The sequence below is a fragment of the Dendrobates tinctorius genome, unplaced genomic scaffold (assembly GCF_039654945.1).
Source record: "Dendrobates tinctorius isolate UK_male_01 unplaced genomic scaffold, ASM3965494v1 ptg000018l, whole genome shotgun sequence".
In the NCBI taxonomy this organism is placed as follows: domain Eukaryota; kingdom Metazoa; phylum Chordata; class Amphibia; order Anura; family Dendrobatidae; genus Dendrobates; species Dendrobates tinctorius.
This window is the reverse complement of record NW_027361686.1, coordinates 14709592-14736749: the sequence shown is the minus strand read 5'-3', so window position 1 is coordinate 14736749 and position 27158 is coordinate 14709592. Positions and strand designations below refer to the sequence as shown.

At 43.7% G+C, this 27158-nt stretch overlaps 1 protein-coding gene across 4 annotated transcripts in view; it reads right to left on the bottom strand.

Moving 5' to 3' along the window:
- TMEM25 (transmembrane protein 25) overlaps positions 1-27158 on the bottom strand; it is a 70132-nt gene that overhangs the window by 23070 nt on the left and 19904 nt on the right. For 2 of the 4 annotated variants that reach the window (XM_073566493.1, XM_073566492.1), the window contains 4 exons: positions 2011-2244; positions 1224-1463; positions 1014-1142; positions 869-896 (listed from right to left, as the gene is read on the bottom strand). In XM_073566493.1, coding sequence (XP_073422594.1) covers positions 869-896; positions 1014-1142; positions 1224-1463; positions 2011-2244 — 631 coding nt within the window. Of the gene's footprint in view, positions 1-868; positions 897-1013; positions 1143-1223; positions 1464-2010; positions 2245-13551; positions 13801-27158 lie in introns of those variants that run through there. The other 2 variants (XM_073566491.1, XM_073566494.1) reach the window with 2 other exon arrangements.

Below are 27158 nucleotides of genomic sequence, written 5' to 3'. Positions count from 1 at the left end.
GCGTACTTGGATGACATCATCATCTTTAGTACTGACTGGCACACCCACTTGTCCCAGGTGCAAGCGGTAGTAAATTTGCTCAGAACCGCAGGCTTGATGGCGAATCCCAAGAAATGTGCAGTAGGGTTCGAGGAAGCCCGGTCCTTAGGATACGTGATCGGCCATGGGGTTATCAAACCCCAAATAAATAAAATCGAGGCCATTCAGAACTGGCCCCGACCTGTTACCACCAAACAGGTGAGAGCTTTTCTAGGCACCGTGGGGTATTACCGCAGGTTTATACTTAATATTTCAGTGAGAACAACACCCCTAACCAATCACTTCAAGAGAAAGAAATCGGTCATGGTTCGGTGGAACCCCGAGGTGGAGGAAGCGTACCAATCCATGAAGGTGGCGCTGTGCGGAAAGCCAGTCCTCATTAGCCCCAACTTCCAGAAACACTTCATAGTACATCATCTAACGTGAGCCTAGGAGCGGTCTTGTCGCAGAAGGTGAACGGGAAGGAACACCAAGTCACCTACCTAAGTAGGAAACGCACCCCAGCTGAGAAAAATTATAGCATAGTGGAGAAGAAGTGCCTTGCCATTAAGTGGGCCTTGGAGTCCCAATGCTATTATTTACTCGGGCGACCATTTCGCTTGGTGAGAGATCATTCACACTTGGTATGAAAGAGTTTTCCTATTTTCCTCTCCCAAAACTACGTCTTATAATCCGTTGCATCTTAAAATCTGCAAAATATGTTTTTGTTTTTTTACTTTAAACCCCTTTCAAAAATCATTTTACTTTGCTGAACAACCTCTTTAAGTAATAGACATTACAGGCCTGGCATAAGGTAAGTGTAGCTAGACATGATCAGCTCGTTTCTCACCTTAGTGTAAGTTGGTTTCCCATATGATCTAAAAAAGAAAGATTAATGGTAAATTTTGTAAGAGGTGCATTTGTATCCCAACCCACCTCCCACCTCCCTAGAACCTTTCCTTATCCTACTAGGACGATTTCTTTTCACAACTCACATCGGATTCTTTTCTTTTTCAGCACAAGGCAACAAACGAGGATGTTAACCAGAAGAATCCCAACAATCAGTGCAGATCCTGCCCCAATCAGAAGCACCAGTGGGAGCTCCACCCTGACAGACAGGAGGTCTGTGATTTGGAGAAAGAGTTGGATCATTCCTCACTCACACTAGTATCATAGATGTACTGCTACAGGGTCAGATAACGCACCTGCTGGTGTAACAGACGTATGACTGACTTCACTTTGCTTGGTGTTAACTTTTACCCTCAGGCTACCATTGCCATCTATACTACGAGTGTCCAACAGGAGAAAGCGAGAAGAATTGCTGAAGAATCGTCCATCTTGATCTCGAAGGGGGAAGCCAGATGGAGGCTGATTCTGGATCACTAGTAGAAGTAGGAGGGATAATCCAGAGACATGGGGTGTACTAACTGGAGAGTCTGGTGGGACTGAGTGGTAGAAAATTGCACCTTATTTATCACAGATTATAATTATGCACTATAGAGATTTTTTTTGGCCAAGCATGTGTGTTTCCTTTATACACTGCAAGGATCTAAGTGTCTACTTCTAGAATAACTCTTTGTCTAACCTAAAAAATATTTACTAATAAACGATTCCCATTTCAGTGAGGTCGAGCATCACTTTTGTGAAATACTAGGTAGGTTTCTGAAATTGAGGTTTTATCCATCCATCAACTCTTGTCTTTTGTGAAATCTAATGTTTACACAAAGTCTACAGAATAGATGATAAATCCAAAGCCCAAAGACCGAAAATCAAGTCCACTACAGCCCCAACCATAAGACACGTTCTAAGCCTCAGTAAGTACCGTAGGATGGATTCCCCTTGCATTGGTTACTGCTTATACATTACTCTTTATATATCATTGTAACAGGTAAGATTTTATCTTAAATGCAAATGTTAAAAATATTCCTGTACCAGCTACTGTACCTGCCTAGGCAAGCTGAGGTCACTTCTCAGGTACACCACAGTACTTACAATGAATGCTCAGCAACTCTTCATCTTTGCCTTTTGTACCATTACAGTTTTCTCCAATAATCTCTGCAAGGGACAGGCTGCTTGTACTTCCAGGGGTTACTGGTAGCATAAACGGGGGCTCTCTACCAAGCCCTACCTCTTGCTCTACACCATTTAGGTACCAAGTTAGTGTAGAGCCACTGGCCTCACACGATGCTCCATGAAGTCCATTTTTTAAAATTGGCTTCCCAAGAGCTAAAATGAAAATATTATTGGAATACATGTAATTAATAAATTCAGTATTTAGATATTTGCAATAAAATAATAATAATACTCAAAACTGAAATTACAACACAGTTGCAGGAATCACAGGATTGATATGACCCAGATGTGCTTCATGGGAGACAAGTCTGGAGACGCTGCAGGACAAGGTAGTACAATTAAGCCACACAGGCTGCCCACAGCAGCAGGAGCAACAAGTAACGTAGTGAAGTTATGTTGAAAAATAGCTCCTAGGACACATTTAATGTTTCCTTATGAAGGATTCTCCGCTACGGTGCCAACAGTCTCCAGATCAATCTCCGGCCATCACTGCATCCAAAACAAAACCGTGACACATCACAGAAGATGATAAGACCTCCATTCTAGCCTCCACTGCAGTTTTGATTTGCACAATGATAGGTTTTGAGAGCGGTGGGATGAGGACAATGGAGCACCTGTACATAGATATCTGACTCATGGTCTAATGTTGCGCTAATGTCTTCTGATGCCTTAAGGGCCTGTCACACTAAGCGATATCGCTAGCAATATCACTATAACTTGTGACGTTATAGCGATATTGCTAGCAATATTGCTATGTCTGATACTTACCTATGATCCGCTCCCCCGCTGGTTATCACTGATCGCGCGAGAACGTCCAGGACTGCGTCTCATTGTCAGCATCCTGCGGCGCTTCCTGTGGAGAGACGAGCGACAAGCGTGGAGCCGGGCGGGAGGACGCAGGATCACCTAGTGTGACAGGTAAGTAGCGACCGCCGACCCCAGCGATGTCGCTGGTGAGATCTGCCTGTGTGGCAGCTCACTAGCGACCACTTAGAGATGTACCAGCGATCCTGACCGCGTCATATCGCTGGTCGGGATCGCTGGTACAGTCATATGTTAAAGTTTGGGCACCCCTATTAATGTTAACCTTTTTTCTTTATAACAATTTTGGTTTTTGCAACAGCTATTTCAGTTTCATATATCTAAGAACTGATGGACTCAGTTATATTTCTGGATTCAAATGAGGTTTATTGTACTAACAGAAAATGTGCAATCTGCATTTAAACAAAATTTGGCCGGTGCAAAAGTATGGGCACCTCAACATAAAAGTGACATTAATATTTCGTAGATCCTCCTTTTGCAAAAATAACAGCCTCTAGTGGCTTCCTGTAGCTATTAACCCCTTCACGACCAATGACGCCACATAGGCGTCATGAAACCTGGTACAAATCTGACCAGTGACGCCTATGTGGCGTCATGACTTTAAAGCCCCCCTGCGGGTCGGGTGATCTAGGTCACTGAAAGGTCACCCGACCCGTAGATACAGGGGGCTTTGTTCTTCAGCATAGGGGGCGTGGCTTCGCCCCCACGTGACTACGATCGCTCTGATTGGCTGTTAAAAGTGAAACAGCCAATCAGAGCGATAGTAATATTTCATCAATGAAAATTGATGAAATATTACAATCCAGCCATGTCCGACGCTGCTGTAGCATCGGACATGGCTGGTGACAGCGATCCGACCCCCCCACCCGTTAACGGGGGCGATCTGCCCCCCGCCACTGAATGACAGCGGCGATGTGCCGCCGCTGTCATCATCTCCCCCCCTGCCTTCCATCCACTCCCCCGGCTTCCGATTGCCCCCCCTCCCACGTCCCGGTACTCACCGAGTGCCGTTATGGCTCCCGGTGTCCCGGACCATGGGCGCCGCCATATTGGAAAATGGCGGGCGCATGCGCAGTGCGCCCGCCGGCTCCAATTTCCATTCATTCATTTTGATCACTTTCACAGTGATCAAAATAGAATGAAATGTAAATAAACCCCCCGTTTATCACCCCCATAGGCAAGATCAACTAATAAAATAAATTATTTTTATTTTTCCATTAGGGTTAGGGTTGGAAAGAGGGTTAGGGTTGGAAGGAGGGTTAGGGTTAGGGTTGGAAAGAGGGTTAGGGTTGGAAAGAGGGTTAGGGTCAGGGTTGGAAAGAGGGTTAGGGTTGGAAAGAGGGTTAGGGTTGGAAAGAGGGTTAGAATTAGGGTTATGGTTGGAATTAGGGTTATGGTTGGAATTAGGGTTATGGTTAGGGTTGGGATTAGGGTTAGGGGTGTGTTGGGGTTAGGGTTGGGATTAGGGATGTGTTGGGGTTAGGGCTGTGTTGGGGTTAGGGTTGAAGTTAGAATTGTGGGGTTTCCACTGTTTAGGCACATCAGGGGGTATCCAAACGCGACATGGTGCAACCATTGATTCCAGCTAATTTTGTGTTCAAAAAGTTAAACGGTGCTCCCTCCCTTCCAAGCCCCGACGTGTGCCCAAACAGTGGTTTACCCCAACATATGGGGTATCAGCGTACTCAGGAAAAATTGCACAACAACTTTGGGGGTCTAATTTCTCCTGGTACCCTTGGGAAAATAAAAAATTAGGGGCTAAATAATTATTTTTGTGGAAATTTTTTTTTTTATTTTCACGTCTCTGCGTTATAAACTTCTGTGAAGCCCTTGGGGGTTCAAAGTGCTCACCAGGCATCTAGATAAGTTCCTTGGGAGGTCTAGTTTCCAAAATGGGGTCACTTGTGGGGGGTTTCTATTGTTTAGGCACATCAGGGGCTCTGCAAACGTAACGACGACCGCAGACCAATCCATCAAAGTCTGCATTTCAAAACGTCATTACTTCCATTCCGAGCCCTTATGTGTACCCAAACAGTGGTCCCCACCCACATATGGGGTACCAGTGTACTCAGGACAAACTGGACAACTTTTGGGGTCCAATTTATCCTGCTACCCTTGTGAAAAAAAAAATTGCTGGCTAAAAATCATTTTTTTTTTGGAAAAAAATATTTTTTATTTTCACGGCTCTGCGTTATAAACTTCTGTGACGCGCTTGGGGGTTCAAGGTGCTCACCACACATCTAGATAAGTTCCTTGGGGTGTCTAGTCTCCAAAATGGGGTCACTTGTGGGGGGTTTCCACTGTTTAGGTACATCAGGGGCTCTGCAAATGTAACATGATGCCCGCAGACCATTCCATCAAAGTCATCATCTCAAAATGTCACTACTTCTCTTCCGAGCCCCGACATGTGCCCAAACAGTGGTTCCCCCCCACATATGGGGTACCAGCGTACTCAGGACAAACTGGACAACAACTTTTGGGGTCTAATTTATCCTTGTACCCTTGTGAAAATAAAAAATTGCGCACTAAAAAATAATTTTTTGAGGAAAAAAAAATATTTTTTATTTTCACTGCTCTGTGATATAAACTTTTGTGAAGCACTTGGGGGTTCAAAGTGCTCACTATGCATCTAGATAAGTTCCTTAGGGGGTCTAGTTTGCAAACTGGGGTCATTTGTGGGGGAGCTCCAATGTTTAGGCACACAGAGGCTCTCCAAACACGATATGGTGTCCGCTAACGATTAGAAGTAATTTGCATTTCAAAAAGTCAAATGGCGCTCCTTCCCTTCTGAGCCTTGCCGTGTGCCCAAACAGTGGTTCCCCCCCACATATGGGGTACCAGCATACTCAGGACAAACTGGACAACTTTTGGGGTCTAATTTATCCTCGTACCCTTGTGAAAATAAAAAATTGCGCACTAAAAAATAATTTTTTGAGGAAAAAAAAATATTTTTTATTTTCACTGCTCTGTGTTATAAACTTTTGTGAAGCACTTGGGGGTTCAAAGTGCTCACTACACATCTAGATAAGTTCCTTAGGGGGTCTAGTTTCCAAAATGGGGTCACTTGTGGGGGAGCTCCAATGTTTAGGTGCACAGGGGCTCTCCAAACGCGACATGGTGTCCGATAACGATTGGAGCTAATTTTCCATTCAAAAAGTCAAATGGTGCTCCTTCCCTTCCGGACCCTGCCGTGCGCTCAAACAGTGGTTTATGACCACATATGAGGTATCGGTGTACTCAGGAGAAATTTTTTAACAAATTTTAGGATCCATGTGAAAATGAAAAAACTGAGGCTAAAAGAAAATTTTTGTGAAAAAAAAGTACTTTTTTTTTTTTTACAGATCAATTTGTGAAGTACCTGGGGGTTCAAAGTGATCACTATGCATCTAGATAAGTTCCTTGTGGGGTCTAGTTTCCAAAATGGGGTCACTTGTGGGGGAGCTCCAATGTTTAGGCACACAGGGGCTCTCCATACGCGACATGGCAACCGCTAAATATTCCAGCATATTTTCCATTCAAAAAGTCAAATGGTGCTCCTTCCCTTCTGAGCCCTGCCGTGCGCCCAAACAGTGGTTTATGACCACATATGAGGTATCGGTGTACTCAGGAGAAATTGCCCAACAATTTTTAGGATCCATTTTATCCTGTTGCCCATGTGAAAATGAAAAAATTGATGCTAAAAGAAAATTTTTGTTGGAAAAATTAAAATGTCCATTTTTTCTTTCCACGTTGCTTTAGTTCCTGTGAAGCACCTGAAGGGTTAATAATCTTCTTGAATGTAGTTTTGAGTAGCTTTAGGGGTGCAGTTTTTAGAATGGTGTCACTTTTGGGTATTTTCTGCCATATAGACCCCTCAAAGTGACTTCAAATGTGAGGTGGTCCCTAAAAAAAATGGTTTTGTAAATTTTATTGTAAAAATGAGAAATCGCTGGTCAACTTTTAACCCTTATAACTTCCTAATAAAAAAATATTTTGTTTCCAAAATTGTGCTGATGTAAAGTAGACATGTGGGAAATGTTATTTAGTAACTATTTTGTGTCACATAACTCTCTGGTTTAACAGAAAAAAAATTCAAAATTTGAAAATTGCAAAATTTTCGCCAAATTTCTGATTTTTTCACAAATAAACGCATAAATTATCGACCTAAATTTACCACTAACATGAAGCCCAATATGTCAGGAAAAAACAGTCTCAGAATCGCTAGGATCCGTTGAAGCGTTCCTGAGTTATTACCTCATAAAGGGACACTGGTCAGAATTGCAAAAAATGGCTTGGTCATTAAGGTCAAAATAGGCTTGGTCATGAAGGGGTTAATGAGTTCCTGGATCCTGGATGAAGGTATTTGTGACCATTCCTGTTTACAAAACAATTCCAGTTCAGTTAAGTTTGATGGTCGCCGAGCATGGACTGCCCGCTTCAAATCATCCCACAGATGTTCAATGATATTCAGGTCTGGGGACTGGGATGGCCATTCCAGAACATTGTAATTGTTCCTCTGCATGAATGCCTGAGTAGATTTGGAGCGGTGTTTTGGATCATTGTCTTGCTGAAATATCCATCCCCTGCGTAACTTCAACTTCGTCACTGATTCTTGCACATTATTGTCAAGAATCTGCTGATACTGAGTTGAATCCATGCGACCCTCAACTTTAACAAGATTCCCGGTGCCAGCATTGGCCACACAGCCCCAAAGCATGATGGAACCTCCACCAAATTTTACTGTGGGTAGCAAGTGTTTTTCTTGGAATGCTGTGTTTTTAGCCTCCATGCATTACGCCTTTTTGTATGACCAAACAACTCAATCTTTGTTTCATCAGTCCACAGGACCTTCTTCCAAAATGTAACTGGCTTGTCCAAATGTGCTTTTACATACCTCAGGCGACTCTGTTTGTGGCGTGCTTGCAGAAACGGCTTCTTTCGCATCACTCTCCCATACAGCTTCTCCTTGTGCAAAGTGCGCTGTATTGTTGACCGATGCACAGTGACACCATCTGCAGCAAGATGATGCTGCAGGTCTTTGGAGGTGGTCTGTGGATTGTCCTTGACTGTTCTCACCATTCTTCTTCTCTGCCTTTCTGATATTTTTCTTGGCCTGCCACTTCTGGGCTTAACAAGAACTGTACCTGTGTTCTTCCATTTCCTTACTATGTTCCTCACAGTGGAAACTGACAGGTTAAATCTCTGACACATCTTTTTGTATCCTTCCCCTGAAAAGCTATGTTGAATAATCTTTGTTTTCAGATCATTTGAGAGTTGTTTTGAGGAGCCCATGATGCCACTCTTCATAGGAGAATCAAATAGGAGAACTACTTGCAAGTGGCCACCTTAAATACCTTTTCTCATGATTTGATACACCTGGCTATGAAGTTCAAAGCTCAATGAGGTTACAAAACCAATTTAGTGCATCTGGAAGTCAGTAAAAAGTAGTTAGGAGTGTTCAAATCAAGAAAATGATAAGGGTGCCCATACTTTTGCACCGGTCAAATTTTCTTTAAATGCAGATTGCACATTTTCTGTTAGTACAATAAACCTCATTTTAAACCAGAAATATAACTGAGTCCATCAGTTATTAGATATATGAAACTGAAATAGCTGTTGCAAAAACCAAAATTGTTATAAAGAAAAAAGGTTAACATTAATAGGGGTGCCCAAACTTTAACATATGACTGTACATCGCTAAGTGTGACAGTACCTTTAGGCTTGGCTTGTGACATCTAATTTCACTTGGAGTATAGAATGCATGACCAGTGATCACGCATAATTTCTTGAATCTGATGAGACCATACGGACAACGCCTTGAAGAGGACTTCACAAGGAAACTCCTACTTCCAGGATTATGGCAAGTGGAGGCAAAATGTACTGCATTTGGACCCCTCTAGTCTTCATTCCAAATAAACTAAAAGAACTCCAGAGGTTTTCAAAATGTTGTTTCCATTTTTTTATCATTTCTAAATCAGTAACACATCTATCATCCTGTGATTTGCATAAGGGTTCATACTCTTTTGTAAGAAAAAACGGATAAATGCAATCCGCAAAAAAAAAAAATCGGATTGCTCTCTGACTAATATTATTCTATGAGTTCCTGCTCATCTGCGATTTTTTTTCTCAGCTCAGAGGAGGACTGTGGGAAAATAAAATAAATTAAAAATAAATAAGCAAATAAATTGCAGAATATATCTCTTATAGCTAGTGTGAGAACTTACACCCCAACGGTGATGTTAGTGAGGTGAATGGAGTTTATTGGCTAAGGACTTCACTCACCTTATTCACGTCACTGCGAGACGCTGATGCCGCGCTATGACATGCAGCTCAGTGTCTCTGCTGGCTGCCAGGCTGAACGTTCACATCATGCCAATGTTCAGTCTGGCATCTAGATGTAGCAGAGCTACACTCGTCTTGCAGAAAGAGCATTATCATCTCATTGGGCTCATGATGAATATGGTTGTTTATTATTTTTTTTAGGTCATCTGACAATACAAAACTGACATCAAATCCAATTGTATTACCCTACTTACCACCGCACCAGGGCAAGAAGAAAGAGCAGAGGCTCAGTGCCAGAATTGGCGCATCTTATGGATGCGCCATTTCTGGAACAGCTGAGAGCTGATGTTTTTAGTCTGGGAGGGGGCCAATATCCATTGCCCCTTCCTATGCTATTAATATCAGCCTGCAGCTGTCTGTCAAGCCTTTGCTGGTTATTAATTTTATGGGGGGCCCCACGTCTTTTTTTTGGGGGGTGTCCCCATTTTAATAACCAGTAAAGGTCAAGTGCACAGCAGTGAGCTGATATTAATAGCATGGAAAGATTCATGTTTATTACCACCTTCCCAGGCTACAAACATCTGACTCCAGCTGTCTGCTTTCCTTATGTTGGTTATTAAAATTTCATGCGAACCCACGCTATTTTTTTCTATAATTTATTAATTAATTAATTTAATACATTTGCAGTAAGCTACCCACGCAATGTACTAATTATATATGTCACTCACATATTTCTATCACCTATCTATCTACATATTGAAGAATATTTACTTTGAAAACCATATTTAAATGACAGAGAATTCCTCTATGTAAAAGTTCATGTTAAAATCACAGTGCATTCGGATCGCATGCGCATGTCATTCAGTTGTCAGGCAGATGCTAGGTAAGAAAGATCGCATTGTACTTGCATAAAAATCGCATGCCACACAATTCCGACATTTCAGGAACAATAGAGGATCAATATTATTTACGCTGATGGGTATGAGTCCTAACTCCCCCACTTTGCCTTCTTGATGTTGCTATTTCAGTATTAGAGAGTGCAGTAGTAAATATTTAGATTGGGAGTCCTAATTTTGATAAAGATAATATCTGTAAAGCGCAGTTGAAAATAATGGCGCTATATAAATGAGTAAATAAATATTATCCAATGCCAAGATGTCTGGAACTATGATGAGAACGTGTACTTTGGGAAATAAGTTTAACCTGCAAGTCTGAAATATACGATTCTTACTAACAACATGTAAGGACTTATGTAAATTGCTGTTTTCAAATTCTGTACAGTATATTTATATTAAAATAGATTTATTGGCGGCTACAGGATAATATTTTCACCATATTTCCAATAATTAACTTTTTCTTTTAGTTAATCTAATTTATCAAGTTATGCATTAATTAATAAGAAAACTGTCATGAAGTCGGGAATCATCATAAGCATCTGAACACGTAAAATATTGTTCATTGTGACTGATAAGCCATCAGCCACAATGCCGCATGTGCAAAACAAAAAATAAAAACATCTTGATTTTAGAGGTACTAATAAATGGGCTGTAAAATATAAAGACATTTCCCATTTTTATACAATTGATGCTTTATCCCAATTGTGGTGTAGTGACCACTGTGTCCGCTAGGGGGCACTGTGTGGGTGTCCCAGGACGAACGGATAGCCTTGTCCGGAGTGGTAACAGGAGCAGAGTGCTAAAGGATCGTTATGTATCTCAAGGTGGGTGGCCTTGGGATGGAGGCTTGCTTATGTGCTGATCAGCAGTGATACTGCTGAGGTGCTGTTTCAATGTGTTTGGGAAGTCTCCAGGTAACTGGTGAGATGGGTGGAACTAGTTACCTACAAACCCACCCAGGTTGTGTGTTAAAGAACGCTATTGTAAAGTGTGTATGAGTGGTTGAAGGACCTGTGATGAGGTCATAGCCATGTGACCCGGTGGGTGTGGCTACAGACCATATAAGGTGGCCAGGGTAGGTCACATGGAGTGAATGCAGGGACCCGGTTGGTCCGTTTTGGAAGGTCCCGTCTGAGAGAGATGGGGCTGTCTTCCTGACAGCAAGTGAACGCTGTGTTTAATGGCTGCACGTGCCTGATAGTTCCCTGGAGGGAATGAATGTCTGCAGTATGGAGAAGCAGCCATGAGGTAAACCCAGAGAGGGGATATAACTGTGAGGCTAAGAGAGCCTGCGTATGGCATAACCTGTGTGACCACAGGGATAACAGAGGGAAGCTTTGTCATAGACACTATGCTGTTAATATGAACTTTATTTTGCTGGTCATGGTTTATGATGCCTAAATAAACCGCATGGACTGTGATTGTTTTTATGGAGAACCTGTGCCGGATGTGATTTATTGGCTGCTAAGTGAGTATCCCCTACCCGAATGACAGCGCTACCTTACACAATAGACATCAATTCATCATGTCAGGTTTTAATCATTGGACATCATGTTAAAATTCTTACCCCCAGACACCAATCAAACATCCAACATCTCCCCCCACTCCACACGACTAAATATACAGCACACCATGCGTCATGCTGGAGGCTGCAGCGAGCGTTGTGTTTCTGTATAGGACATAGCTGGACATGGACATAGCTGATGTAGGAAAGTTTTCCAGGCAGCAGCAAGACCCCAGTTATCCTTGGGCCGCAAATCAATAGACTAGATCAGTAGTAACAGGATGATGATGTGTATGACATTTTAGAGTTTTATCGTGTAATGGATCATATAATTGAATCAGGGATGACTGCAGTTTGGTATGTGAGTCCTCACAGTAACATTACTGCTAGAAGATACTGATCCTGCCTAGGGCCCAGGGGAAGACTGGAATATCTTGTTCTGTATTATGTCTGCCCTCTTAGGCCTGTTTCATACTTACGTTATTGCTGTCAGTTGCCATCCGCCAAAAAGGCGGAGAATGGATCCGTGTCCGTCGAGACACCAACGGGTGCCACCGGACCGTTGCATTGACGGGGTCCGCCGATGTAGTAATGTTAAAGGAATCGCAACCAAAAAGTACCGCCGTGGGCTGCGAGAAGAGAGCGGGGCCGCGGGACTGGGAAGAGATCGCGGGACCGGGACGGGCCACGAGAAGAGACCGGGGTCGGGACGAGATTGCGGGAGGAGCCGCGAGAAGAGACCGGGGTCGGGAAGATCGCGAGAGGAGCCGCGAGAAGAGACCGGGGTCGGGACGAGATCGCGGGAGGAGCCGCGAGAAGAGACCAGGGTCGGGTCGAGATTGTGGGAGGAGCCGCGAGAAGAGACCGGGGTCGGGACGAGATCGCGGGAGGATCCGCGAGAAGAGACCGGGGTCGGGACGAGATCGCGGGAGGAGCCGCGAGAGACCGGGGTCGGGACGAGATCGTGGGGTGAGGAGAGAGAGAGAGATTTTTCACCCGACATTTAGGGTTTGTACAAATGCGGATCCGGCAACCAAAAAAAAGTTGCAGTGTCCGTCCTGCCATGTCAGCGGACACTAAAATTCTGGCGGATCCGTACAAAAACGGATCCAACGGATGACCATCCGTCAAGATCCGCCGTTTGGATCCGTTTTTTTTGCAAAACGGCGGATTTTGACTGATGGTGAAAGACGGATGTGTGAAAGAGGCCTTAGCTGTTGACTGTATGATTAGTTTCCCACGCTATTTCTCACAACTCAGGGGAGAGTCGGGAAGACCCCATACACACTACACTGCTGGACGATCCCACTGATATCATGCTATTCATGACCTTCTAAGAAGTTTTATGAATAGGAACAAGTTTCCTCATTACTACTTTTATTTAATCTTGTACCTTTATTTGGATAATGGGTTTCAGGGGAAAACATGGGAATTAATTGGATTTCCGAGCACATCCCTGCCTACTCCTGTACTGATTGGGATTATCAGAATTACTGATAACCCAGATTGATAAATAACATGGCAGGTTGTTGGGGATGCTGCACAGGTTATCAGAGGGCTTTTCAAACTCTAAGAAATATACAGTGAGCGCCCCCTAATGGCAGTAGAAATGTCCACCATCAGCCTCTTCTGAAGAGTTTAGGTACCTTTGGCCTCCTTCTCTCATGTTCCTGCATTTATGGCATTAGAGGTCAATACTTCAAAGCTTTTACCCTACAAAAGTGGAGCAAAAGCTATGAAAATTTACTAATTATTTGCGCAGGTTGGATTTGTGCAAAAATGTTGTGACTTAACATTTTCACACCAGTTTTAATCAACTCCGCTGGAATGGGTGGAGCTGGGACTGGGTGTGACCATGCCCCCTTCAAAAATTCCAGCATTTTGTATGAAAAAAAAGTTTTTCCAGTCCCTAGAGTCTCCATTTCTGGTACAGCGCAAACAAAACCTGTCATTTGCTCAAAAAACTGTGTTAAATACCTTGTAAAAATGGCAGAGCTCCTTTGATTCTGCAGCCCTTTTCCATCTTGAGCTGCATCACTCAATTGTGGCGATATTCACATTTGTTGCTTTTGGAGCGGAGGATGTGAAATCTCTACTTGCAGTCCAACTGGACATTTCTTCAGAGTCTTCTCCGTAGTTGTGCATTTTCACGCCTCCCTCCGAAATGCTGCATATCACAGCTTAGCAGCAACGGAGACTGCTCGATCAGCTGCTTAGCTATTGGCAGCATCTGGGAAGAAAAGATGAAAGTGCACAATGGAGAAGACTCTAAAGAAATGTACAATTGTACTACAATCAAAGATTTCACATACTGCGCTCAACTCTATTTTGAACAATACTTATATTATGAACAGTACTATTTTTATTTTATTAAGGCTGTGGAACCTTGTAATATGGGGAGGAAGGGCTGAGTGTGCAGGGGAAGATTTGGGGGCATCGTATTGTGCTGGGGGCACTATAGCAACATCATACACTATGGGGGCCAGTCATGAAAGGGGTATTGTAGAGCTTAATTACACTAAGGGGCGGCAACTGAGGCAACATTTATATGTAAATGCAATACATGTCCCTCTCCATGTGACCAAACATACTCTGCTGAATATTTTTTTTGTGGGGGAGAGGAGTGCCCCAATAATGACTTTTGCTAAGGGTTCACTTTATTTCTGTGTACACCCCTTTCTAGTATGTTTGATATTTTGTTATTTAGCCTGTGAACTGCTTTAACCTTACTGCAAGCGGTGATGCTAGTAAGGTTACTGCAGTTCATAGGCCGGCTCACACAGAGGTTACCGTGAGAACCGCTGACCAAGGATAGCGTTAGGGCAAGGCAGACTAGGCAGCTGCCTAGAGTCCCCCACTCCCTTGGGGGCCCCAGTGTCTACAGCAGAAGCTCCACTGATATAATCAGTGAAGCTTCCGATGTAAAGACTAGTTGAGGACCTGTAATGGCATCATGATCATGTGATCTGCCAGGTGACCGTGATGTCACCACAGGCCACGTACTCATTGACGAGTGCGCCTGTCCTCCTGCATGGAACCTCCGAGGGAAAGGCAGAGGTAGAAACCCGGCACCAACGAACCTGAGCTGTGAGATAAGTAGTGCAGCAACTACTGTGTGTGTAGCTCCTGGTGATGATGGCTCCTGTCCTTCTGTCAGCTTCTCCTGCTCTTGTCAGCAGTCACAGCAGAGGAGAGGGCTGGGAGGTGTCTGCTGGGAGCAGGAGAAGCTGAAGCTCATAGTGTGGAACATCTCATTACCCCCAGCATGAAGCAGTGTGTGTATCTGAGGTGTATGCAGTGTGTGTAATTGATATGTGTGTAGTGAGTGCTGTCTGTGAGCTATGTGTATCTAATATATAATTACCTTGTAATGTCTTCACATCCTGTTCCGTCCCCAGATGTGTCCAGATCCCAGAATTCTAAATGGCGGAAGTTCACCGACCTCCATATTGGGACAGCCAAGTGATGGGTGTCTCAATATAGAAACTGCTGGTGGTACCAGCCTCAGAGCAGACAAGGGGGAGAGCACATGGGGTACACAGGTCAAAGAAGAGATGACATGAAAGAAGACAGCAGATGGGGGAGAGAGAAAGCACACAGGGGTGAGAGAGACAGAGCACAGGGGGGAGGCAGCTCAAACAGGACAGCACATGAGGGGAGAACACAGCACAGGAAGGGGAGAGACAGCAGACAAGGGGGAGAGCACATGGGGTAGACATGTCAAAGAAGAGATGACATGAGAGAAGACAGCAGATGGGGGAGAGAGAAAGCACACAGGGGTGAGAGAGACAGAGCACAGGGGGGAGGCAGCTCAAACAGGACAGCACATGAGGGGAGAACATAGCACAGGAAGGAGAGAGACAGCAGACAAGGGGGATAGCACATGGGGTACACAGGTCAAAGAAGAGACGACATGAGATTAGAAGACAGCAGATGGGGGAGAGAGAAAGCACACAGGGGTGAGAGAGACAGCGCACAGGGGGGAGGCAGCTCAAACAGGACAGCACATGAGGGGTGAACACAGCACAGGATGGAGAGAGTCAGCAGACAGGGGGGAGAGCACATGGGGGAGACAGGTCAAAGAAGAGAGCACAGACGAGAGAAGTCAGCACATGGGGAAAGAGAGAGTGGATAGGTGGGTGAGCATATGGGGGGGAGAGATTCTCAACGCTGCAAAGCCTGCCCCCATCGTGACATTACCGCCCTCCCGATGCTATAGCATCAGGCCTCCATCTATTGTGTTTATATGAATCACATGTATTAAATGAACATTTGTTGTACAGCATGTGTGCGCCATGCATATGTGTGTATAAGTGTGTTCCATGTACATGTGTGTGCATAAGTGTGTGCCATGTACGTGTGTGTCACTGGGTTGGACTGGCCATCTGGCAATTCTGGCAAATTCCATAACAGCCTATCTGGTTGTGGGCTGCTTTGTCTGCTACATTGTTAACAGAATCCATGTTTAAAGACACCCATACTGTTAAGAGCTGTGACGGAACACGAAGTCGCTGACTCCATCTCATACCCCAGCAGGCCATGGGTATCATTAGAAATATTGGTCTTGTAGTAAATCTTGCTTTCCTCCATCCAGGGTAATATTAGTAGTAATATATCCCATCTGGTGCTTGGGGACGGGGACAGCATGGGCCTGTGTGATTTCAAATGTCAGGGCTGAATTTCAGCCCCAGTCCGTACCTGTGTGTGTATAAGTGTGTGCCATGTACATGGATGTATGTGTTTGCCATGTACGTGTGTGTGTCATGTACATGTACAGTGGGGAAAAAAGTATTTAGTCAGTCAGCAATAGTGCAAGTTCCACCACTTAAAAAGATGAGAGGCGTCTGTAATTTACATCATAGGTAGACCTCAACTATGGGAGACAAACTGAGAAAAAAAAATCCAGAAAATCACATTGTCTGTTTTTTTTCCATTTTATTTGCATATTATGGTGGAAAATAAGTATTTGGTCAGAAACAAAATTTCATCTCAATACTTTGTGATATATCCTTTGTTGGCAATGACAGAGGTCAAACGTTTTCTGTAAGTCTTCACAAGGTTGCCACACACTGTTGTTGGTATGTTGGCCCATTCCTCCATGCAGATCTCCTCAAGAGCAGTGATGTGTTTGGCTTTTCGCTTGGCAACACGGACTTTCAACTCCCTCCAAAGGTTTTCTATAGGGTTGAGATCTGGAGACTGGCTAGGCCACTCCAGGACCTTGAAATGCTTCTTACGAAGCCACTCCTTCGTTGCCCTGGCGGTGTGCTTTGGATCATTGTCATGATGAAAGACCCAGCCACGTTTCATCTTCAATGCCCTTGCTGATGGAAGGAGGTTTGCACTCAAAATCTCACGATACATGGCCCCATTCATTCTTTCAAGTACCCGGATCAGTCGTTCTGGCCCCTTTGCAGAGAAACAGCCCCAAAGCATGATGTTTCCACCACCATGCTTTACAGTAGGTATGGTGTTTGATGGATGCAACTCAGTATTCTTTTTCCTCCAAACACGACAAGTTGTGTTTCTACCAAACAGTTCCAGTTTGGTTTCATCAGACCATAGGACATTCTCCCAAAACTCCTCTGGATCATCCAAATGCTCTCTAGCAAACTTCAGACGGGACCGGACATGTACAGGCTTAAGCAGTGGGACACGTCTGGCACTGCAGGATCTGAGTCCATGGTGGCGTAGTGTGTTACTTATGGTAGGCCTTGTTACATTGGTCCCAGCTCTCTGCAGTTCATTCACTAGGTCCCCCCGCGTGGTTCTGGGATTTTTGCTCACCGTTCTTGTGATCATTCTGACCCCACGGGGTGGGATTTTGCGTGGAGCACCAGATCGAGGGAGATTATCAGTGGTCTTGTATGTCTTCCATTTTCTAATTATTGCTCCCACAGTTGATTTCTTCACTCCAAGCTGGTTGGCTATTGCAGATTCAGTCTTCCCAGCCTGGTGCAGGGCTACAATTTTGTTTCTGGTGTCCTTTGACAGCTCTTTGGTCTTCACCATAGTGGAGTTTGGAGGACTGTTTGAGGGTGTGCACAGGTGTCTTTTTATACTGATAACAAGTTTAAACAGGTGCCATTACTACAGGTAATGAGTGGAGGAAAGAGGAGACTCTTAAAGAAGAAGTTACAGGTCTGTGAGAGCCAGAAATCTTGATTGCTTGTTTCTGACCAAATACTTATTTTCCACCAAAATATGCAAATAAAATGAAAAAAAAACAGACAATGTGATTTTCTGGATTTTTTTTTCTCAGTTTGTCTCCCATAGTTGAGGTGTACCTATGATGTAAATTACAGACGCCTCTCATCTTTTTAAGTGGTGGAACTTGCACTATTGCTGACTGACTAAATACTTTTTTTCCCCACTGTATGTATGTATGTGTATAAGTATGTGCCGTGTGTGTGTGCTATATACAGTATGTATGTGTGTATACGTTTTTTTTTTTTTTGCATTATTCTAACTTGAATATATGTTATTAGTATATGTAGATGGGTATAGACACATAGTGGCAGTGTGTGTGTGTGATGCATATTTTTAAATACCGGCTGCACAGACAAGAGTTCATATATATAAAAATGTTGGCAATCCTCCAGCGAACAAGCAAAATGCTGCTGATTAATAGGGTGATTGGATTGGTTATGGCAGAACATAAATCATTGTTCTCGGCAGCATAGCGCCGAGGCTACTTATCAGAGCTGTGGAGGTGGTAAGCCAAACCTCAAACTCCGACTCCTCACCTTCCCTGACCCCATAGCACTGGTCACTACAGAGCCTGTACATAAAGTGCAGTACAGATTCATCTCCACTAAAAGCCCAGATCCTTAGATCAGGAACAGAACAGACATTTATAGGACATTTCATAACTCCACAGCACTGGTCACTACTGAGCCTGTACATAAAGTGCAGCACAGATTCATCTCCACTAAAAGCCGAGATCCTTAGATCAGGAACAGAGCAGACATTTATAGGACATTTCATAACTCCACAGCACTGGTCACTACTGAGCCTGTACATAAAGGGCAGCACAGATTCATCTCCACTAAAAGCCCAGATCCTTACATCAGGAACAGAGCAGACATTTATAGGACATTTCATAACTCCACAGCACTGGTCACTACTGAGCCTGTACACAAAGTGCAGCACAGATTCATCTCCACTAAAAGCCCAGATCCCTAGATCAGGAACAGGACAGACATTTATAGGACATTCCATAACTCTGACCCCACAGCACTGGTCACTACTGAGCCTGTACATAAAGTGCAGCACAGATTCATCTCCACTAAAAGCCCAGATCCTTAGATCAGGAACAGAACAGACATTTATAGGACATTCCATAACTCTGACCCCACAGCACTGGTCACTACTTAGTCTGTACATAAAATGCAGCACAGATTCATCTCCACTAAAAGCCCAGATCCTTAGATCAGGAACAGAACAGACATTTATAGGACATTCCATAACTCTGACCCCACAGCACTGGTCACTACTGAGTCTGTACATAAAATGCAGCACAGATTCATCTCAACTAAAAGCCCAGATCCTTAGATCAGGAACAGAGCAGACATTTATAGGACATTTCATAACTCCACAGCACTGGTCACTACTGAGCCTGTACATAAAGTGCAACACAGATTCATCTCCACTAAAAGCCCAGATCCTTAGATCAGGAACAGAACAGACATTTATAGGACATTTCATAACTCCAACCCCACAGTACTAGTCACTACTGAGCCTGTACATAAAATGCAGCACAGATTCATCTACTTTAAAAGCCCAGATCCTTAGATCAGGAACAGGACAGACATTTATAGGACATTCCATAACTCTGACCCCACAGCACTGGTCACTACTGAGTCTGTACATAAAATGCAGCACAGATTCATCTCCACTAAAAGCCCAGATCCTTAGATCAGGAACAGAGCAGATATTTATAGGACATTTCATAACTCCACAGCACTGGTCACTACTGAGCCTGTACATAAAGTGCAGCACAGATTCATCTCCACTAAAAGCCCAGATCCCTAGATCAGGAACAGGACAGACATTTATAGGACATTTCATAACTCTGACCCTACAGCATTGGTCACTACTGAGCCTGTACATAAAGTGCAGCACAGATTCATCTCCACTAAAAGCCCAGATCCTTAGATCAGGAACAGAACAGACATTTATAGGACATTTCATAACTCTGACCCCACAGCACTGGTCACTACTGAGCCTGTACATAAAGTGCAGCACAGATTCATCTCCACTAAAAGCCCAGATCCTTAGATCAGGAACAGGACAGACATTTATAGGACATTTCATAACTCTGACCCCACAGCACTGGTCACTACTGAGCCTGTACATAAAGTGCAGCACAGATTCAACTCCACTAAGAGCCCAGATCCTTAGATCAGGAACAGAACAGACATTTATAGGACATTCCATAACTCTGACCCCACGCACTGGTCACTACTGAGTCTGTACATAAAATGCAGCACAGATTCATCTCCACTAAAAGCCCAGATCCTTATATCAGGAACAGAGCAGACATTTATAGGACATTTCATAACTCCACAGCACTGGTCACTACTGAGCCTGTACATAAAGTGCAACACAGATTCATCTCCACTAAAAGCCCAGATCCTTAGATCAGGAACAGAACAGACATTTATAGGACATTTCATAACTCCAACCCCACAGTACTAGTCACTACTGAGCCTGTACATAAAATGCAGCACAGATTCATCTACTTTAAAAGCCCAGATCCTTAGATCAGGAACAGGACAGACATTTATAGGACATTCCATAACTCTGACCCCACAGCACTGGTCACTACTGAGTCTGTACATAAAATGCAGCACAGATTCATCTCCACTAAAAGCCCAGATCCTTAGATCAGGAACAGAGCAGATATTTATAGGACATTTCATAACTCCACAGCACTGGTCACTACTGAGCCTGTACATAAAGTGCAGCACAGATTCATCTCCACTAAAAGCCCAGATCCCTAGATCAGGAACAGGACAGACATTTATAGGACATTTCATAACTCTGACCCTACAGCATTGGTCACTACTGAGCCTGTACATAAAGTGCAGCACAGATTCATCTCCACTAAAAGCCCAGATCCTTAGATCAGGAACAGAACAGACATTTATAGGACATTTCATAACTCTGACCCCACAGCACTGGTCACTACTGAGCCTGTACATAAAGTGCAGCACAGATTCATCTCCACGAAAAGCCCAGATCCTTAGATCAGGAACAGGACAGACATTTATAGGACATTTCATAACTCTGACCTCACAGCACTGGTCACTACTGAGCCTGTACATAAAGTGCAGCACAGATTCAACTCCACTAAGAGCCCAGATCCTTAGATCAGGAACAGAACAGACATTTATAGGACATTCCATAACTCTGACCCCACGCACTGGTCACTACTGAGTCTGTACATAACATGCAGTACAGATTCATCTCCACTAAAAGCCCAGATCCTTAGATCAGGAACAGAGCAGACATTTATAGGACATTTCATAACTCCACAGCACTGGTCACTACTGAGCCTGTACATAAAGTGCAGCACAGCTTCATCTCCACTAAAAGCCCAGATCCTTACATCAGGAACAGAGCAGACATTTATAGGACATTTCATAACTCCACAGCACTGGTCACTACTGAGCCTGTACATAAAGTGCAGCACAGCTTCATCTCCACTAAAAGCCCAGATCCCTAGATCAGGAACAGGACAGACATTTATAGGACATTCCATAACTCTGACCCCACAGCACTGGTCACTACTGAGTCTGTACATAAAATGCAGCACAGATTCATCTCCACTAAAAGCCCAGATCCTTAGATCTGGAACAGAACAGACATTTATAGGACATTCCATAACTCTGACCCCACAGCACTGGTCACTACTGAGTCTGTACATAAAATTCAGCACAGATTCATCTCCACTAAAAGCCCAGATCCTTAGATCAGGAACAGAGCAGACATTTATAGGACATTTCATAACTCCACAGCACTGGTCACTACTGAGCCTGTACATAAAGTGCAACACAGATTCATCTCCACTAAAAGCCCAGATCCTTAGATCAGGAACAGAACAGACATTTATAGGACATTTCATAACTCCAACCCCACAGTACTAGTCACTACTGTCACCTGTACATAAAGTGCAGCACAGATTCATCTACTTTAAAAGCCCAGATTCTTAGATCAGGAACAGGACAGAAATTTATAGGACATTCCATAATTCTGACCCCACAGCACTGGTCACTACTGAGTCTGTACATAAAATGCAGCGCAGATTCATCTCCATTAAAAGCCCAGATCCTTAGATCAGGAACAGAGCAGACATTTATAGGACATTTCATAACTCCACAGCACTGGTCACTACTGAGCCTGTACATAAAGTGCAGCACAGATTCATCTCCACTAAAAGCCCAGATCCCTAGATCAGGAACAGGACAGACATTTATAGGACATTTCATAACTCTGACCCTACAGCATTGGTCACTACTGAGCCTGTACATAAAGTGCAGCACAGATTCATCTCCACTAAAAGCCCAGATCCTTAGATCAGGAACAGAACAGACATTTATAGGACATTTAATAACTCTGACCCCACAGCACTGGTCACTACTGAGCCTGTACATAAAGTGCAGCACAGATTCATCTCCACTAAAAGCCCAGATCCTTAGATCAGGAACAGGACAGACATTTATAGGACATTTCATAACTCTGACCCCACAGCACTGGTCACTACTGAGCCTGTACATAAAGTACAGCACAGATTCATCTCCACTAAAAGCCCAGATCCTTAGATCAGGAACAGAACAGACATTTATAGGACATTTCATAACTCCACAGCACTGGTCACTACTGAGCCTGTACATAAAGTGCAGCACAGATTCATCTCCACTAAAAGCCCAGATCCTTAGATCAGGAACAGGACAGACATTTTTAGGACATTTCATAACTCTGACCCTACAGCATTGGTCACTACTGAGCCTGTACATAAAGTGCAGCACAGATTCATCTCCACTAAAAGCCCAGATCCTTAGATCAGGAACAGAACAGACATTTATAGGACATTTCATAACTCCACAGCACTGGTCACTACTGAGCCTGTACATAAAGTGCAGCACAGATTCATCTCCACTAAAAGCCCAGATCCTTAGATCAGGAACAGGACAGACATTTATAGGACATTTCATAACTCTGACCCCACAGCACTGGTCACTACTGAGCCTGTACATAAAGTGCAGCACAGATTCATCTACTTTAAAAGCCCAGATCCTTAGATCAGGAACAGGACAGACATTTATAGGACATTCCATAACTCTGACCCCATAGCACTGGTCACTACTGAGTCTGTACATAAAATGCAGCACAGATTCATCTCCACTATAAGCCCAGATCCTTAGATCAGGAACAGGACAGACATTTTTAGGACATTTCATAACTCTGACCCTACAGCATTGGTCACTACTGAGCCTGTACATAAAGTGCAGCACAGATTCATCTCCACTAAAAGCCCAGATCCTTAGATCAGGAACAGAACAAACATTTATAGGACATTTCATAACTCCGACCTCACAGCACTGGTCACTACTGAGCCTGTACATAAAGTGCAGCACAGATTCATCTCCACTAAAAGCCCAGATCCTTAGATCAGGAACAGGACAGATATTTATAGGACATTTCATAACTCTGACCCTACAGCATTGGTCACTACTGAGCCTGTACATAAAGTGCGGTACAGATTCATCTCCACTAAAAGCCCAGATCCTTAGATCAGGAACAGAACAGACATTTATAGGACATTCCATAACTCTGACCCCACGCACTGGTCACTACTGAGTCTGTACATAACATGCAGTACAGATTCATCTCCACTAAAAGCCCAGATCCTTAGATCAGGAACAGAGCAGACATTTATAGGACATTTCATAACTCCACAGCACTGGTCACTACTGAGCCTGTACATAAAGTGCAGCACAGCTTCATCTCCACTAAAAGCCCAGATCCTTACATCAGGAACAGAGCAGACATTTATAGGACATTTCATAACTCCACAGCACTGGTCACTACTGAGCCTGTACATAAAGTGCAGCACAGCTTCATCTCCACTAAAAGCCCAGATCCCTAGATCAGGAACAGGACAGACATTTATAGGACATTCCATAACTCTGACCCCACAGCACTGGTCACTACTGAGTCTGTACATAAAATGCAGCACAGATTCATCTCCACTAAAAGCCCAGATCCTTAGATCTGGAACAGAACAGACATTTATAGGACATTCCATAACTCTGACCCCACAGCACTGGTCACTACTGAGTCTGTACATAAAATTCAGCACAGATTCATCTCCACTAAAAGCCCAGATCCTTAGATCAGGAACAGAGCAGACATTTATAGGACATTTCATAACTCCACAGCACTGGTCACTACTGAGCCTGTACATAAAGTGCAGCACAGATTCATCTCCACTAAAAGCCCAGATCCTTAGATCAGGAACAGAACAGACATTTATAGGACATTTCATAACTCCAACCCCACAGTACTAGTCACTACTGTCACCTGTACATAAAGTGCAGCACAGATTCATCTACTTTAAAAGCCCAGATCCTTAGATCAGGAACAGGACAGAAATTTATAGGACATTCCATAACTCTGACCCCACAGCACTGGTCACTACTGAGTCTGTACATAAAATGCAGCGCAGATTCATCTCCATTAAAAGCCCAGATCCTTAGATCAGGAACAGAGCAGACATTTATAGGACATTTCATAACTCCACAGCACTGGTCACTACTGAGCCTGTACATAAAGTGCAGCACAGATTCATCTCCACTAAAAGCCCAGATCCCTAGATCAGGAACAGGACAGACATTTATAGGACATTTCATAACTCTGACCCTACAGCATTGGTCACTACTGAGCCTGTACATAAAGTGCAGCACAGATTCATCTCCACTAAAAGCCCAGATCCTTAGATCAGGAACAGAACAGACATTTATAGGACATTTAATAACTCTGACCCCACAGCACTGGTCACTACTGAGCCTGTACATAAAGTGCAGCACAGATTCATCTCCACTAAAAGCCCAGATCCTTAGATCAGGAACAGGACAGACATTTATAGGACATTTCATAACTCTGACCCCACAGCACTGGTCACTACTGAGCCTGTACATAAAGTACAGCAGAGATTCATCTCCACTAAAAGCCCAGATCCTTAGATCAGGAACAGAACAGACATTTATAGGACATTTCATAACTCCACAGCACTGGTCACTACTGAGCCTGTACATAAAGTGCAGCACAGATTCATCTCCACTAAAAGCCCAGATCCTTAGATCAGGAACAGGACAGACATTTTTAGGACATTTCATAACTCTGACCCTACAGCATTGGTCACTACTGAGCCTGTACATAAAGTGCAGCACAGATTCATCTCCACTAAAAGCCCAGATCCTTAGATCAGGAACAGAACAGACATTTATAGGACATTTCATAACTCCACAGCACTGGTCACTACTGAGCCTGTACATAAAGTGCAGCACAGATTCATCTCCACTAAAAGCCCAGATCCTTAGATCAGGAACAGGACAGACATTTATAGGACATTTCATAACTCTGACCCCACAGCACTGGTCACTACTGAGCCTGTACATAAAGTGCAGCACAGATTCATCTACTTTAAAAGCCCAGATCCTTAGATCAGGAACAGGACAGACATTTATAGGACATTCCATAACTCTGACCCCATAGCACTGGTCACTACTGAGTCTGTACATAAAATGCAGCACAGATTCATCTCCACTATAAGCCCAGATCCTTAGATCAGGAACAGGACAGACATTTTTAGGACATTTCATAACTCTGACCCTACAGCATTGGTCACTACTGAGCCTGTACATAAAGTGCAGCACAGATTCATCTCCACTAAAAGCCCAGATCCTTAGATCAGGAACAGAACAAACATTTATAGGACATTTCATAACTCCGACCTCACAGCACTGGTCACTACTGAGCCTGTACATAAAGTGCAGCACAGATTCATTTCCACTAAAAGCCCAGATCCTTAGATCAGGAACAGGACAGATATTTATAGGACATTTCATAACTCTGACCCTACAGCATTGGTCACTACTGAGCCTGTACATAAAGTGCGGTACAGATTCATCTCCACTAAAAGCCCAGATCCTTAGATCAGGAACAGAACAGACATTGATAGGACATTTCATAACTCTGACCCCACAGCACTGGTCACTACTGAGCCTGTACATAAAGTGCAGCACAGATTCATCTCCACTAAAAGCCCAGATCGTTAGATCAGGAACAGGACAGACATTTATAGGACATTTCATAACTCTGACCCCACAGCACTGGTCACTACTGAGCCTGTACATAAGGTGCAGTACAGATTCATCTACTTTAAAAGCCCAGATCCTTAGATCAGGAACAGGACAGACATTTATAGGACATTCCATAACTCTGACCCCACAGCATTGGTCACTACTGAGTCTGTACATAAAATGCAGCACAGATTCATCTCCACTAAAAGCCCAGATTCTTAGATCAGGAACAGAACAGACATTTATAGGACATTTCATAACTCCGACCTCACAGCACTGGTCACTACTAAGCCTGTACATAAAGTGCAGCACAGATTCATCTCCACTAAAAGCCCAGATCCTTAGATCAGGAACAGAACAGACATTTATAGGACATTTCATAACTCCACAGCACTGGTCACTACTGAGCCTGTACATAAAGTGCAGCACAGATTCATCTCCACTAAAAGCCCAGATCCCTAGATCAGGAACAGGACAGACATTTCTAGGACATTTCATAACACTGACCCTACAGCATTGGTCACTACTGAGCCTGTACATAAAGTGCAGCACAGATTCATCTCCACTAAAAGCCCAGATCCTTAGATCAGGAACAGGACAGACATTTATAGGACATTTCATAACTCTGACCCCACAGCACTGGTCACTACTGAGCCTGTACATAAAGTGCAGCACAGATTCATCTACTTTAAAAGCCCAGATCCTTAGATCAGGAACAGGACAGACATTTATAGGACATTTCATAACTCTGACCCCACAGAATTGGTCACTACTGAGGCTGTACATAAAGTGCAGCACAGATTCATCAAATTTAAAAGCCCAGATCCTTAGCTCAGGAACAGGACAGACATTTATAGGACATTCCATAACTCTGACCCCACAGCATTGGTCACTACTGAGTCTGTACATAAAATGCAGCACAGATTCATCTCCACTAAAAGCCCAGATCCTTAGATCAGGAACAGAGCAGACATTTATAGGACATTTCATAACTCCACAGCACTGGTCACTACTGAGCCTGTACATAAAGTGCAGCACAGATTCATCTCCACTAAAAGCCCAGATCCTTAGATCACGAACAGGACAGACATTTATAGGACATTTCATAACTCTGACCCTACAGCATTGGTCACTACTGAGCCTGTACATAAAGTGCAGCACAGATTCATCTCCACTAAAAGCCCAGATCCTTAGATCAGGAACAGAACAGACATT